Below are 17,150 nucleotides of genomic sequence, written 5' to 3'. Positions count from 1 at the left end.
AGGCTTTATAGTAACTTCTGTGCCCTCTGTTTAATGTTAGGTGTGTGCACATGTAAACAGAACAGTCAGCTATGCATACAAGAGTCACCACCTCCCTGGCACTTGTCATTGTTCCCAGGTTAAAACCACAGGTGTGGCCTCTGGGGAGTACAGGATATTTGATTTACTTGGCTAAAAGATCACATGGAAACATTCCTGGAGGCTGGGGAAACACACCCATGTGTGTTATAGACAGACTTGGTGTGTGTGCATGCTGGAAGAAGGCCATGGAGCCCCAGAATAACGAATCTAAACCTCACTCCCTAATGACAAGGCATGGCTATCCCCCACCACCATCCCTGATGTGTCCCAGGGTCCCAGGTACTCTGTGAGGCCTGGGGGATTCAGGGTGGCCCAGATGAAGCTCATGTTCATTCCAGGAACACAGAGAAGAAAGAGCACTCACATGGCAATATGCTAAGGACAGTAAAGTACAAGGCAGGGAAGAAAACAGGGAGGGGAAGGGAGGGAGGGGAGGGAAGGGGAGGAGGGGGGAGGGGGAGGACCTATAAGTGAGAGCAACTGCCTGGGCCAAGAGATAACGGTAGAACGTGGCACGAGGTAGGCATAGAAGCTCTCTGCTATGAACCAAATGCTGTGTTCCCCCAAATCCATATATTGAAGCCTTAACCTCAACGTAATGGTGTTAAGAAATAAAGCCCTTTTAGCAACCAATTCATGTTAGAGCAGGCTATAATGTTGTCATTAACTTGGTAAAGACGGCAGAGGGAAGACCTGGCACCAAAGTCCTGGTAACAGGAAGCCTGGTGGCATTCTGAAGGCTGGGGCATGGGAGGAAGAACCTCGGGAAACCCTTGGGAGCCTTGTTAGGAGAAGCCCAATTAGGCTGGGCAAAGTGGTGCACACCATTAATCCCAGGACTCGGAAGGCAGAGGCGGGTGTATCTCCAAGTTTGAGGTTAGCTTAGTCTACAGAGGGAGTTCCAGGACAGCCAGGGCTACACAAAGAAACTCTGGAGAGAGAGAGAGAGAGAGAGAGAGAGAGAGAGAGAGAGAGAGAGAGAGAGAGAGAGAGAGCCAAGACCCTAGATGATGCTGAAAGAAAATAAAACTTGAGACCTGTGATTCATGTAATTCATGTCAAATAGCCCAAAGAGTTGTTTGTGAGCTTTGAAACCTGGGGCCAAGAACATAGCAGAACAGGCCGGGTCATGCCCTGGCAGGTCCGATGTTAAGACATTCCTGAGGCTACTTGGCCATAAAGATAAAGAAAGATAAAGAGAATGACATGCCAGACTGGCCCCGTGCCTCCCTATCTCCTGCCCTTCTGACCTAAGTTAAATGTTATCTGCATATACAGTCTGCTAATGTTTAAATGAAGCAATCATGTGAAACCGTGCCAATTCCTCCCCCAGCCCCACCCCTTTTCTTAAAAAACCCCTAGCTTCCAAGCCTCTTGGTCGAATCCACTGTCTCCTGTGTGAGATATGTTTCGACCCGGAGCTCTGCCATTAAACTACCTTGTGTTTTTACATCAAGATGGTCGTCTGTTCATGATTCTTGGGTGCACGCTGAATTGGGAATTGAGTGGGGGGTTCCCCACTAGGTTCTTTCAATGCATGAGTACAGACCTCGCAGCATGTGGAATGGGGAGAGGTACAGGGCTGCATCCCCCAAGTACCGGAAGATTTGAACGGACGAGGGACAAGATCAGATTTGCACACCACAGAGGTTTTGTTGTTGAGCTCTGCACCCCAGAGCTCAGGAAGGAAACCATGAGGGAATGAGCAGGAGGTGGAAGAAATCATCAGGAAAATGCCCAGGGGGTAACAGCAGTTGAAAAGTAAACTCAGCTGGTGGAAGATGGAGGCGCATGCACACGTGTAGGTAGACTGGAGTGAAGAAGGACGTGTGTACAAGAAATCCCAGGAGGATCTTGAGGGCTCAGGAACCCATGCCCAAGCCTCTTGTTGGGCCAAAGTCACTAAGGGAAAAGGGATTGGAGTTTAGTGCTTCCCCACAGGGCTTTGGAATCAGACCCAGTGGAATCCTGCCGGTCCATCTTCGCTTGGCTTGCAATGGCTAGAGCAAGATGCCTAAGGTATGTATGTCTTCTAGATCAGTATGTAAAATGATATAGCCGTACCAGGTTAGAACCAGTGAAATTCTGGTTATGTGGGTTAAAAGGAATTCAGTCATTTCACGAGGTCATTCCTCCTGAGAGGTATTAGGGCGAGCACAAAGCACCGTTTTTAATAGCGCCCATTGTCCTCAGCGTCTCATCATGTTATCAAATAACCATTCAGGAGGGCAGATGCTTGAAGAGTTCAGCTTCCTCAAGGGTAGCTGAGTTGCTCTTACCTGGTCCACCCACAAGGCCTTCCAGAACTTGGCTGTGAAGCCCAGCAGCCTTCTTCCTGCCCTCTGGCTGACTTTCATGAGAAAGCATTCCTGCCCTCCAATTTCCAGAACTCTGTAGAACGCTGGCTCAGACCCTCCCTGGGAGGCCTTTCAGCAGCATGAGAATAGTGGATAAGCAGGAGCAAGCCTTTTGTCTTGGGCCACAGTCCTGGGTGAGTCACCAGGTAAGTCACTTTTCTGTCTCTCTAGATCTCTCTTTTCTCCTTTGTAAAACACTAGACCAAGAGTTGATCGACTTTGTGCAAGGGTCCTAGGGATGGTCATTTTAGGTTTTGCATTAGGCGTGGTCTCTATTGTATCTCTCTGTTCAGCTCCATCTGTGATGCAGGAGCAGCCATACATAATAAGAAAGTAGGGTATGCTGGCTAGTCTTAGGTTAATTTGACACATGCTAGAGTTATCTGAAAGGAAGGAACCACAATTGAGAAAATGTTCCATAAGAGCTAGCTGTAAGGCATTTCTTAATTTTCTTAATTAGATGAGGAAGGGCCCAGCCTGTTATGGGTGGTGTCATTCCTGGGCTGGTAGTCCTGGGGTATACAAGAAGGCAGACTGAGCAAGCCACGAGGAGCAATCCAGTAAGCAGCACCCCTCCATGGATTCTGCATCAGTTCCTGCCGCTAGGTTCCTGGCCTGCTTTACTTCCTGCTCTGACTTCTTTCTAATGCTAAAGATTCACATATTTTTGGAAGTTTATGAAAAATACTTTAATTTTTAAACTGTTTTGGACAGAAGAAAACAAGATGTGGTGATTCACGCCTTTAATCACAACACTCGGGAGACCAAGGCATGAGGGCTGCTGTGACTTCCAGGCCAGCAGAGGTTATGAAGACAGCCTCAATAAATCAATCAATAAAGTCAGAAGAAAAAGGAAATGATGATAAAATTTCCAAGCTTATCTTTCTACCAATAAAGTCATAAGATACCATTTGTATTTATTTGCTAACTAATTTATTGATTGATTTTTATGGAGGAAGGCGCCATAAAGGCAAAAGAACCCACAGCCCATAAAGTCAGAATGTAGCTCTCCATAAAAGGATCAAATTTTATTTATGGCCATAGAAGATTTAGTTTCTTTTGGTGTGAAATGATATTTTTAAAATTTCCCTCCAACCACTTAAAAATATAAGCAGCACCGGGCATGGTGGCACACACCTTTAATCCCAGCACTTGTAAGATTTGGGAAAACAGATCTCTCCTGTACTCAAGTACAAAAATCAGCATTTGAACAATACAAAGACAATCCTTAAACAGTGCACAAAAGATTATCCCAAGAATTTTCTTATTCTTTATTTACATTAAAAAGTCTTCAGGGAAATGACTCAGTGATTAAGAGTATTGACTACTCTTCCAGAAGATCTGGGCTCAGTTCCTAGAACCGACCTCGGGACTTAGAAACCGCCTGTAACTCCAGTTTCAGGCAATCTGATGCCCTTTTCTGGAGAGCAAAAAACCCACACACATAAAATAAAAAGTTTAAAATAAATAAATAAATAAATAACAAAACAAAACCTAATTACGTAGGGCAACACAAGAGCCAGGCCAGGGTCTGACACAGCAATATGGCTCAGGACACAGCAAGGAATTCAGTGTGGATCTCAGACCACAGGAAGCTCACACCATGAGCACCTTTAAGACAATCGAAGCGCAGAAACTCAGTGCTGACGGTTTCCTTTTGTTGAACCCAAACTCTGCAGACCAAGAGATCTTGGAAATGAAGGTTTACATTTTAGAGACTAGCCAGAAAAAGAAAGAGCCAGGTCCTGGGGAAAAATCTTGCAGCTGCAGAGTGGGGGGCAGTTAGAAGATGCCCCCAGTACCTTAGCTTTCCTACGCTTTGGGGAAAGAGAGTGCAATAACCTACCCTGGCTGCCGGCGGGGAGACCTGGGATAAGAGGATGCTGGGTAGATGTGCTTGTTGCTTCTCAGTGATTGGGATCCCGAGCAGAATGAGATGGCACACTGGTGGTTTTGCTTGTGATTTGGAGGCAAGGTTTTACCATATATTTAGGAAGGTGAAGTCTGGCCTTCCTATTGGTTGGTTGTTGTTAGTTTGGTGTAAACTGTTAGCCAAATAGTATCTTGTCATCTCTCCTCTTCCTGCCTTCTAACTAACTTTCAGACGTCTCAGACTTTTCCCTCCTCTCAGATCAACTCTGAGCTAACACTTAGCACCTGCAGTTAGCGCTGACTCGGTGGATTTTTCCATCTCACAAACAGCCCTCTCTTCTGGATGCTGTGCCCTACATTAGGCCCTCTTCTGTCTGATCTGGCTTTAACCAGTCATGGGGGCATTCATAACATCCCTTCGGGTTCAACAAAATTCAGGAAACACATTGCTCACGCCTGTTATGTGTCATACCAGCTGAGAAACGCAGATGAAAGAGAAGCAGAGAAGGGCTGGTGGTAGGGAAATCCTTTTAGGACATACAAATCTCCCAGGACCTCCAAGTGGTCGTTAATCCAGAAGGTCTCCGAACTCCCATGTTTAAACCATGTTATGAAGATTTTATCTTGTAGGCATCATGAATGAAACCCTGTGTCACAAGTAATTAACTTGATCCATGTGTTCCCCACCTCCATAGAGGGTAGAAATGAGGCGGTAAGCCCCAAGCTTCTTATTACAGGGTCTCCCATTATAAGCAAGCCCCCATTCTGAAACTAAGTTCTTGCCAAGAGTGACCTTAGTAGAACAGAAGATACCATTAGCACTCAGGAAAACCCAAGACGCTCCCTGTGAGGAACCAGGGATAAAGACCAAATCCATATGTCATTATTTTACATGAAATATGCCCCCCAAGCTCCACCTACCCAAACCATGCTGTAAAGCATTCCATAACAGAAACAAAGTTTGGAGCTGAGATGAAAGGATGGACCATGTAGAGACTGCCATATCCAGGGATCCACCCCATAATCAGCATCCAAACGCTGACACCATTGCATATACTAGCAAGATTTTATCGAAAGGACCCAGATGTAGCTGTCTCTTGTGAGACTATGCCGGGGCCTAGCAAACACAGAAGTGGATGCTCACAGTCAGCTAATGGATGGATCACAGGGCTCCCAATGGAGGAGCTAGAGAAAGTACCCAAGGAGCTAAAGGGATCTTCAACCCTATAGGTGGAACAACATTATGAACTAACCAGTACCCCTGAGCTCTTGACTCTAGCTGCATATGTATCAAAAGATGGCCTAGTCGGCCATCACTGGAAAGAGAGGCCCATTGGACACGCAGACTTTGTGTGCCCCGGTACAGGGGAACGCCAGGGCCAAAGGGGGGGAGTGGGTGGGTAGGGGAGTGGGGGTGGGTGGGTAAGGGGGACTTTTGGTATAGCATTGGAAATGTAAATGAGCTAAATACCTAATAAAAAATGGAAAAAAAAAAAAGCATTCCATATACCCCCAACTCAGCTCCAAGAGAATCCGAAAAATAACACTATCATCATCCCCATTGAGCTACAGAGGAAACTGAGGCACAGGGTGGTGAAGTAACCTGCTAAGGTCACACCACCAATAAGTAAGAGTCAAGACTCAAACCCAGATTGGTTGGTACTAAGGTGCTAATTGTGTAACTGCTCCACTCTACCCAGGTAAGAAGTGGTTCCGATGAGAGATGGAGAAGCCAACAGACAACTCAGATTGCCTCACAGCCATGCTTCTTGGCCAGGGAGACTCCCCGTGGCATGCCTGCCACCATCTGAAAATCATGTTGATAGTCTCAGCTGAGGTGGGAAGTCTGCTACGGGCATCTGGTAGATAAAGCCCATAGGACGCAAGACAAGCCCACATCAAAAGCTAATTTCCCTCCACGTCAGTGGTGCTGAGGTTGTCAAGGCCAACTTTCTGTGTCTTCCGACCATGTTCGCTGAAGGTCTCTTTAAATAGTTTTGAAAACTGTGAACCTTTTGAACACTTGAAACTATTTCATCATAGGTTCAAATATCTGCAAAGATCTAGTTGGCAATGCATCACAAATACTGACAGCCAAAGGAAAGTATTACTTCACTCTTCAAAACCCAAAGGAATCCGAAGAGTGTAGTAATTCAATATCAACCATCATCATCTATGACAGAAAAAACAAACAAGTTTCTCTTCTTAAACTTGTATTTCCACTTGACCTCTGAAGAACTGTATCCTAACACTGTATATGCATGTGTGTGTGTGTGTGTGTGTATATATATATATATATATATATATATATATATATATATGGATATGTTTTTTAATCTGTGTACATATGTACACATTTCAGTCTTTCCTGGCCACCCTTTCATACTACAGTAACCAAATATCTTGAGTAGTTTCAGTTATTTCTGATTTTTTTCCCACTGACCATAAGCCTTCAAGTGTTAATTTTCCCCCTTTGGATTAAGCCTTACAATTAGTCCAAAGAACAAAATATATTATCTATTTTAATAAATAATTATTTGATACTCAAAGTAATTGATTTTGGAACTTCATCCCAGGGAGAAAAGGTAGAATTTTTAAGGTCAGAAAATAGCTGAAGATTTCTTACTGCTAGACTGATAAAAATCAGCATCTGGGGTTGGAGAGATGACTCAGTGGTTAAGAGCACTGACTCCTCTCCCAAAGGTCCTGAGTTCAAATCCCAGCAACCACATGGTGGCTCATAACCATCTGTAATGGGATCCGATGCCCTCTTCTGGTGTGTCTGATGACAGCTACAGTGTACTCATATACATAAAATAAATATTTTTTTAAAAATCAGCACCTGTTTCATGTGGCAATTTTCATTTTTATGAATGCTCCAGAGGTAGAAGGAGTTTCATTACAAGTCACCCATTCTTTGAATTTTTCTGAAAAGCTATCCTGTGATCGTTAACCGGGTGATCCATCTGTTGACAGTTCAATTACGTACTCCTTCCATTTTGTTGTAAGCCAATGCTAGAGTCTTAATGCCTTCCATTTCTGGGATGCCTGCCATGAAGAGAGACCAGAAGCCTCTCAGAGGACTATTCATTACACCCCTGGCATTTCTTCAGGAGCGCCGCGTTCACCCAAGATACTGAAAGCGGGCAGGTACATTAAAACATTATTAATTCTAATACATCTTTTCCAGTGTTATATTTTTATAAAGGGATTTTATCTTATAACAAGTTTCAGTATTGCTTTCAACTTAACTTTGAAGCTTCGGATTTAACTCATTTAATTTATGGAAATGTATGCTGCTGTGTGATGTCACTAGGAATCACAGGTTTGTGCCATCCACTAAAGCAGCTGCATCAGAGTCTGATCTGTACCTTTTCAATTCAATAAGCACATTAGAATGTATCCCAGTGATGTCTCTTTAGCCCTTCATTTGTATTTTCCCCTCTTGTTTTTCTCACTTATTTTTAATTCTAAGAAAAGTAGAGACAGACGTGCAGGTATAGAGAGTAGGTGGATGGACAGTTGGATGGATGGATAGACAGACAAATAGTGTAATAGTGTTATGGCCTGGATCTTTTTTGTTGTTGTTGTTGTATCCATATTTTTTTTTTTTTTTTTTGCTGTTCTCATTATCACAGACCATCACAGGATCAATGTTGTTTTTCTTATTTGTATCTTTCCTTCATTATACAAGGTTCATAAAATGCAATTACAATGGTTTGCCCTCCCCAAAACATCAGTATTTTCTACTCCCCAAATGTTTATAAATAGCATGGTTACTGTAAGACATGAAAAGTTGATGCCCATGTCTCTCATTCTTCCTTCTTCCTTTGTTGGCTACATTTGAAATCAGGCCAGGAAAGAAGCCATACAGCACTTAGTCAGCTTCTTTTAGTATTTGACCAACTGACTCTGGTGATGGTCACTTTGAACACCCAGGGCACCTTGACCACATCCATGCCTTGACAAAGGCAACTGGTTCCAAGTCTGAGCAGGTGGCTACCAATGCAGTGTGAGTCCAGTTATTCTGTTCGCTTCCTCTGTTCTCTGTTCTCTGTGCTGAGATTATGGCCTGGATCTTGAATACTCCCTAAAGGCCCATGAGCCTAGGCTTGGTCTCTAATCCACAGCACTCTTGCGAAATGTGGATATGGTGGATAGGAAGTGGGGACTGGGTGGAAGAAGTTGGGTCAGTTGGGGTGTGCCCTTAAAATGTCCCATTCCTTCTTCTTTATTTGCTTCTTGGTCACCATAAGGAGAGCAGGCCAGGCCTTCTATGGCACATGGTATGGTCATTATGTACTATGCAGCTACAGACCCAAAGCAAGGGCCAAGTGACCTCAGACTGAAACTGTGACTCTCAACAGAGGGTCCCTCCTCCAGGTGTCACAACAGAATGCTGTTTTGTATAAACAGGTGACTAGATAGATGATAGACAGGCAGTTGGGCGGGCAGGCAGGCAGACAGACAGACAGACAAACTGCAATTGGCAGTAGTGTAACTCAAAAGAGTCCTTACCTAATGTCATGAGGTTTGATCCCTTTATCAATATATATATCCCAGGATCTGTCACTTTCACTACTTCCTAAGGATGCCCTTTGATCTAATAACATGGTCCCTAAACAATGACACACACTCTGAAGAAAGTTACGGTTGCTTATTGGGACATACCTTGATTTTGCCTATGTTAAGTAACCAAGAACAAAATCCTCCATTTCTAATGCTTTGTTTTGCTTTTTAAAATATTGCATATAATAGTGTATAATATGGAATATATTTGGCCTTTGTCCTCAGGTCTTTGCACACAGCTCCTCAAGTCTTTAAATTTTCTAATAAGAGTGTCTGGTTTGCAATGAGCTCCTTCTGATTATACTTTATACTCTGCCAGTGAGGTGGCTTAGGACGGGACCTCTAGATAGCCTTGGATTGGAGTCAATAACCAACCCGGAGGACCAAGTGATTTAAGGATTCAATGTGTTATCCCTGTTCACTGACTCCAGGGAAGACTGACTAGAGATTGAACTGAGGCAAAACTTTGAATCCAGGGGTAATGCTACATGGCTTTAATCTCAGCTCTCTAGAGGCAGGGGCAGGTAGCTTCTGTGAGTTCCTGCAAAGCCACCTTAATCTGAATAGCAAGTTCCAGGCTAGCCAGGGCTACATAGTGAGACTCTTGTCTCAGAAAAATAACAATAACAACAAAAACAAACAACAACCAAAAAAAGCCTTTTGAACCAGCTACAGGATGGGCTTCTAGGCTTGTGGCCACCTGTATGCCGAGAGGGTCCCTGGCTCCAGACTATTCCTATGTCACCTCCATCTGGTTGTCTATCTGCAGCCATCCCATCCATACTGGCAAATGTAAGTGTATTTCCCGAGTTCTATGAGCCATTATGGAAAACGATAGAAATGAAGGAAGAAGTCATGAGGATGCCTGACTCATGTGTCTGTGAGAAACGTGAGAAGCGCAGACATGAGAGACAAGGCAGAAACAAGGCAGGAGAATGTTCCAGGGGAGCAATTGGTTAGTATGCCCCACTTACATTGAAAGGAAGGCAGGGGGAGGGTGTAGCTCTGCCGTGGGGGACTTACTTCAGCATGTGCCAAGACCCCGATTTTCATCTCCAGCAGAGAGGGGTGGAGAGAGAGAGAGAGAGAGAGAGAGAGAGAGAGAGAGAGAGAGAAGCACATCTCATAGAAATGAGCCCTTAACTTGTTGGATTTGATCCTAACTCCAGGCAGATAATAGGTCAGCAGTAAATCGATTGTAGGATGCCCAGCAAGGGACCACGGAGAAAAATCACCCTACACACCCTGAGTGAAGAGTATCCCTTTCGAGACTATAGAGGAAAGTATGTTTTTATCAGAATATATAAACAGAAAAGGCCTGCAGCCCTTCCTCAGGCTTGTAACACGTCAGTCAAAAGGAGCTTTGAAGACGCACGTGTTTCTAACATATTTCTAACATTCAGAGAGTCGCTCTGTTCTGTGGCCTAGAGAATCTTGCACCTGGGCCAAAGTCCTGTAGGCAGATGAAGAAAGAGAAGAATGTGCCTTCCTCTTGTAAACTGGAAAAAAGGATAGGAATGCCTTGCCTACTAAGCCTTTGCTTTTTTTTTTCTAGAAGATTAGTATTATGAAAGAGAACACTGATTACCGCGCCCAGACATGTCTTGGAAGGCACTGGGTTCCCTGGAGGATCCAGGGGCTCAGCCTAGAAACAACTTGTTAGACCACCCGGCTTTTATAATAACCAAAGTTCTGTCCATGCCATTTGTTCTTTCGTTCGTTTGTTTGTCTAATTAAACGTATCTTCGACATTACATTCCTTTCCATTGTGTGAAAATGCCGTGGGTGTTTAGCCTGGGTTCTAATGGGTGGGAGTGTAAGTTGTTTTCAGGCTTTCCTGTAACAAGAGATCACGTGGCAAGGTCTTTGATACACCCTTTGGTGCACCTGTGGGAGAATGTACAGTGATTAAAATCTTAGAGGTGAGGCTGCTGGGTCAGCGCGGTGGCAGCTGCAGTTCCTACAGTGTCACAGATTGCACGGGAAGGGTCCCTCACAAGCTCCTCTGCTGACTGCTTAGTCCCTACGTAGTGGTCTTACTTGGGAAGGTTCTAGCAGGCTTAGGAGATGGTTCCTAGCGAGAGGAAGGTGGCTGTATGTGTCCTTGGGAGCTGTGCCTTGCTCAGAGTCCCTTCCCTTCCCTGCCACTGCTTCCTCTCTTCTGTGATGTCAAGAAGCCTCTCTGTCACACCTTGTCTCTGTCACACCTTGCCACAGTGTTCTGCCCTAGTGCCTGGGGCTGAGCAAGAGACAATGTGCAGAATACTCCCTTCCCTTTATGGTGCTTTGGAGGCAAGATCTTGCTATCTAGCCCATGTTTGCTTCAAATTCATTAAGTAGACCAGACTGGCCTTGAACTTGCTACAATCCCATCTCTGCCTCCCAAGTCCTGGATTTTTTTTTTCATTAGATCTCATTCCAAATGGTCGTGAGCCACCACATGGTTGCTGGGAATTGAACTCAGGACCTCTGGAAGAGCAGTCAGTGCTCTTAACCGCGGAGCCATCTCTCCAGCCCCCCAAGTCCTGGATTAAAGCTATACCCTCCTTGCCTTTAAGTTTTTCTTTCCACTGGCCACATGATCAAAGCCATACAAGAGAAAGTAGAACAGAAAATTGGTACGCGGAGTGAGGGCATTGTTGCATCTACCTGAAAATGTCATCCTTAAGCCGTTTGGAGCTGGTTTGGGAGAGAGACATTTAAGTTTGGAGAAGCTGGCTAGTCAGCCTAGGATTCAACCAGCAAAGCACAGTGGGGGTTCTGAAGACCCCAGAGGGCCACAGTGCTGATAAAAGCATGGGCAATCCAGACGGCTCACAGCCTCGAGGTAGAAGTGAGGACTCTATTGGGAATTGGGTTGTAAGTCATACTGTGTCCATGCTTTGTGTTCTAAGACTGAGGCTGGATTTAAAAGTAACGGTCTAATTAATTTGGTGGAGGAGACATGCAGAGAACATACATACTATTCAGCTCCCTGGCACAGATAATGCTGGACGCTTTTATCTAAGTTGATATCGAGAACTGGGAACCCAGAGAAGCAGAAAGATTTGACAGTGTGCAGTCAGGCCAGAAAAAAAAAGAATGAATAGAAGCCCGTGGACACAGAGGGTGTGGTTATTGAAGAGAGCAGTGTTGTCCCAAAGCCACAATGAAAACAAAAGCAAACAGAAGCCATGCACATTTCCCTGAGACAATAGGAAAACCACCTTGGGTTACCTCAAAACTGTTCTGCCCTACTCCACACCGCCCCCCTCTCCAGCCCCAGTTTTATCACAACTGGAAAGATGCTTTCAGAAGATAGCTAAGGTGTTCTCTCAAGTTTGAAGTCACAGCTTCACAGATAGTAGTGGCCCACTGTCCTCTGTAAAGATTACTATTCTCGCCCAGTACGGTGAAGTAGACGCCCTCTCCCTTCACTCTGGCCAACGCAGTGATCATCTTTGCCAAGAGCAGGGGTAGAACCCAGCCTCTTATTATACTTCTGCTCTGTACGCCTCTCTGCAAGCAGTCTGCACTCCACCGTCTTTGTTTACAGCCCGCTGTGGTTCCTTTTTCTGGCAAGAGACCGTGTGTGCCTTTTGTTCCTTTTCTGGCGACTTAGCCTTTTCCTTGAATCGTACTGGCATTTATTGGGGAAATTGTCTGCTTTTCTGTTAAAAGCATTATGAATGCTTTGCCTTAGCCTGTCACTCACTTGTATGTTGTCTTTGGTTTTGTGTGTGTGTTGTGTTGTGTAGAGATTCTTAATTTTCAAATACTCAAATTCATCCAGTCTTTTTTTTTTATAGCTTATGAATGTCGGGTCACACTTAGAAAAGTTTTTTTTTCTGAAATTATTATTCCTTTTAATTTTCCCATTACTCTATCTCCCCCACCCCATTATTTAAAAATTCTTGGCTCATTGGGAATTTAATATATATCAAAGACAGTGCTGTCCATCAGAATGACAGAGGCATCTGACTTTGCAGTCACCCTGATTTCCCAGGGTCATGAATGGCTTTCTCTCCTGATAGGAAATTCTCCTTCAGAACATATAGTCCTTCCAAGTAGAATTGCCCCATTAATATCAGCACCGACTCATGTTTAGGAATGAACTGCCCTATTGCCCTTCTGTTTCAGAGTTTTCAGGCTCTTCTGTGCAGACATGTTTTCGTGTCTTCAGTGGGGACATGTCATGCCACAGCACTAGTGTGGCAGTTAAACGATACCTTTCTGGACTCAGGTCTTGCCTCAATGTGGCTGACATGAGGCATCTGTCTCTTGGTTGCATACTCCAGGCCAGCTAGCTAGTCCATGAATCAGTGCATGATTTCCCTGTCTCTGCCACCCTTCCACATAGGCGTGCTGGGATTACAGATGCTAAAAAGTATGTGTGTGCATCTGTGCGTTCATATGGATGCAGGTACATGTGTATGTGTGTATATGCATCTCTGTGTATCCAGAAGGCAGAGAACAACCTTGGATGTTGCTTTCAGGAGCAATCTATGTTGCTTTTTGAGATTGGGTCTCTCGTTGGCCTTGAGTTCAACAAGGCTAGGCAGAGTGGCCAATGAGCCCCAGAGATCTACCAAGCAACACTTCTCCGTGCTGGGAGCAAGACTGGGAGCTCCACTATGTCTGGCTATTATTATTTTTATTATTATTATTATTATTATTATTATTATTATTATTATATATTTTCTTCATTTAGATTTCAAATGTTATCCCCTTTCCTGGTTTCCCCTCTGAAAACCCCCTATCTCATACCCCGTGGCCCTGCTCACCAACCCACCCACTCCCACTTCCCTGTCCTGGCATTCCCCTACACTGGGGCATCAAGCCTTCACAGGACCAAGGGCCTCTCCTCCCATTGATGTCCAACAAAGCCATCCTCTGCTACATATGCAGCTGGAGCCATGGGTCCCTCCATGTGTACTCTTTGGTTGGTGGTTTAGTCAAAGGAAGCTCTGGGGGGGGGGGGCTACTGATTAGTTCATACTGTTGTTCCTCCTATGGGGCTGCAAACCTTTCTGCTTCTTCAGTCATTTCTCTTGATCCTCCATGGGGACCCAGTGTCTGGCTTTTTTTATGTGGTTCCTAGAATCAAACTCAGGCCCTTATGCTTACACTCTCTCATTAGCACATATTTTGTTCAAAGCTTGAACACTGTATCACCTTGCTACTCAAATCCTAGATTTTATCATCGAAATGCTTCAAATATTATGCTCTTCGTATGCAGTTATGTAAAATAATAACAATACACTGGCTTGCATTTTCAGTGCTAAAATAAAAGTTAAATATACGACACAGCTTGTGCCATTCCGTTTGGATACAGCCTCACACTTGCAAACGTGGGAGACCTCTAAGCTGCAAGAGTCCCAGGGTTCTGTTGAGAGCAGCAAGAGCTGTGGGTGCAGCCTTTGCCATCTACCCCACCCCCACCCCCACCCCCAAGGGTGAGTGTTGACCCTGTCTTGACTCACATCACAATTTCCTTCCGTGTCTGCTCCAGCATCATGTACTGGGTCCACTCCTGGGTACTCTCATATGTCTTTGACTGATCCACAATCTTCTGGAACATGGTCCTTTTCCTGAAAGACATACGGGTTTGGTAAAGAGGTCAAGTACAAAGGGGTAGCAAGCAGCTCAGGGGTGGTGCACGCCTTTCATCCCAGCACTCAAGAGGCAGAGGCAGGCAGATCTCTGAGTGAGAGGCCAGCCTGGTCTATAGAGTGAGTTCCAGTACAGCCAGGGCTGCACAGAAACTCTGTCTTGACTGCCCCACCCTCCCAAAACATGGGCTGTTTCAGTTGGGGACATTATTAAATTCACATAGTTAACAAAACAACCTGGAAAAACCCTCCAGCCTTGAAATAAAGACTAGGTTCTAGACTAGATGCCACTGATCTATGTGTTTAGGAAATCTGTTTCCCTCTAGGATGGGGTGTAAGAGCATCTATCTTACAAGGGCGATGTGTTGGACCTGAAGCAGAACAAAGATAAGCAGGAACTACTGCATTTGCTACTATAGCCATTGGTACTATTAAAGATTTATTTATTTATTTATTATTTATTTATATATGTGAGTACTCCATCGCTGTCTTCAGACACACACCAGAAGAGGGTATCAGATCCCATTACAGATAGTTGTGAGCCACCATGTGGTTGCTGGGATTTGAACTCAGGACCTCTGGAAGAGCAGTCAGTGCTGTTAACCACTGAACCATCTCTCCAGCCCCCACACTGCTACTATTAAAGTGAGGAGAAATACCCACTTGAAATACAAGGCAAGGTCTGTGGCAATGATCGCGATGTCCATCATGTGGATCGCGTGCTCATGCTGCCGGCGATTCAGGTTCTGGAAGATATTCAGGCTCTAGAGAAAAGAATTAGACAACGTTTGAGAAATGGTGCTGGCAATAAGGTCACTCTTCTTCCGGTGCCCACCCGAAGTGGTGACGGCAATGACAGCCTCAGCCAATGGCAAGAAGGCTGCCTGTGCTCACGCAAGCTGCCCTCGAGATGGGCGCCACCCTACCTCATCTCTCAGGAGTGTTTTGCCAAACTCCAAATGATGCCTTTCCAAGATGGAGGACCCATGGAGCTTGGCCAGGGGGTTCTGTGATCTAAATGAGACAGACAGACAGACAGACAGAATAAATGTAAATATCAACATAGAACAGGCAAGATAGAGACTAAAGACATTCTAATCTAGTCCTGCCATCTTTCTCCTAATTCTGTAGGCAGATACTGAAGAGGTAGGAGCAGGAAGGATCTTGCACAAAATAAAAATGGAGCAGAAGATGAGGAGCAGATGTCAGATTGTCTCTCATGTAACTGCTCTCATGTAACATGTTTGAGTTGTGTCACTTTGACACCAAACCAGGGTCATCTGGGAAGAGGAAACCTTAACTGAGAAAAATGTCTATCAGATTGGCCTGTAGGCAAGTCTGTAAGAGGCCTTTTCTTGATTAATATGGGAGGGTCCAGCCACTGGGGATAGTGCCACCTGTAGGCAGGTGGTCCTGGGAACTATAAGGATGGTAGCTGACTGGAAGCCTCAGAAGCAAGCCAGTAAGCAGAGCCCTTCCAGGGTCTCAGCTTCAGTTCCTGCCTCCAGGTTCCTGCCTTGAAGTTCCTGCCCTGTCTTCAAGACTAGAACCCTTCTCTCCTCTACATTGCTTTTGGTCATGATGTCTTTCATGGCACCAGAAACCTAACTAAGACACTGAGGTAACATATGCACAGCTCAAAGCCTCATCGTGTAAGGTTTCAATGAAACTGCATGCTTCAAAGACGGTGCCTCAGAGGTCAACGGGAGTATAAATTTGGTTAGGATGCAGGCTGGAGCATTACAGATGCAAAGGTGAATGAATTACTAACATTTTGACTCAAATTAGTCCCATACCTAAGACAGGGAAGAGGAGAGTGAAAGAACATCCTATTGCTACAATAACCAACCGTCACTGACTTAGTGGTGTAAAACATAAAGTGCATCTTCTTTTAACTCTGGAGTTCAGATAGCGAATGCGGATCCTAGGGGTGCTCCTCCTCGAGGCCCCCGGGGGAGAGTCTGTCTCTATGTCCTTTCCCTCTTCTGGAGCCCCCTCGCATCCCTTGCAGGTAGGCCCTTCTGCCATCCTCAAAGACAGCAGATACAATCTTATCTCTTCTTAGCTGCCTGCCTCCTCCTCACCAGGACCCTTGGGACGGCAGGAGCCCTCCCTGCACATCATCCTGGTTCATATCCCAAGCTTCCGAACTCTATCAGTGTGAAAAGTCCCCTTCTGAGCGTCAGTCAACAATCGTGGGCTCCTGGATTTGGTATGTGGACATCTTTGGGAAACTGTCACTTCTTTTGCTATAGGACTGGACCTAGACCCGAAGAGCAAGAAAAATGGAGGCTTGGGACAGTGGGGCCTTTCTCTGGTAAGTTAGTCCTGGGATAGTGCAGACCTGGGTAATGGATCTGGGGGTGGAGGGGGGAGATAGAGGGGGGAGGGCCCGGTAAGGCCTGACTCACTTCATCTGGTAGAGGTTGTTCGTGCCTCTGTGGTCGATGTCATGACAGAAGGCAGCAGTGACCATGGCCAAGGCCTCTAGATCAGTGAAGTACCGTTTCAGCTTTCCTGTCTGGAAGGAGATGAGAGGTAAAGCCACCACCATTTAGTGGGATGGAAGCAAGGCAGAAAGACAGGTGGTCAGGGCAAGGCCGGGACCTACACATGGACGTCTGCTTGCTTATTTTAGTTCTTTATGCAGTATCCCGGGTATCCCAGGCCTGCCTAGGAC

The 17,150-nt window shown here is 45.2% G+C and overlaps 1 protein-coding gene across 2 annotated transcripts in view; it reads right to left on the bottom strand.

Moving 5' to 3' along the window:
* The window catches only part of Pde6a (phosphodiesterase 6A, cGMP-specific, rod, alpha), a 69,277-nt gene that overhangs the window by 10,344 nt on the left and 41,783 nt on the right, over positions 1–17,150 (bottom strand). For both annotated transcript variants that reach the window (NM_146086.3, XM_006525880.4), the window contains 4 exons: positions 16,882–16,991; positions 15,397–15,484; positions 15,134–15,234; positions 14,342–14,449 (listed from right to left, as the gene is read on the bottom strand). In NM_146086.3, the coding sequence (NP_666198.1) occupies positions 14,342–14,449; positions 15,134–15,234; positions 15,397–15,484; positions 16,882–16,991 (407 nt within the window). The remainder of the gene's footprint in view (positions 1–14,341; positions 14,450–15,133; positions 15,235–15,396; positions 15,485–16,881; positions 16,992–17,150) is intronic.

Source organism: Mus musculus, chromosome 18, assembly GCF_000001635.26.
Source record: "Mus musculus strain C57BL/6J chromosome 18, GRCm38.p6 C57BL/6J".
Lineage (NCBI taxonomy): Eukaryota > Metazoa > Chordata > Mammalia > Rodentia > Muridae > Mus > Mus musculus.
This window is presented reverse-complemented; position numbering and strand designations above follow the sequence as displayed.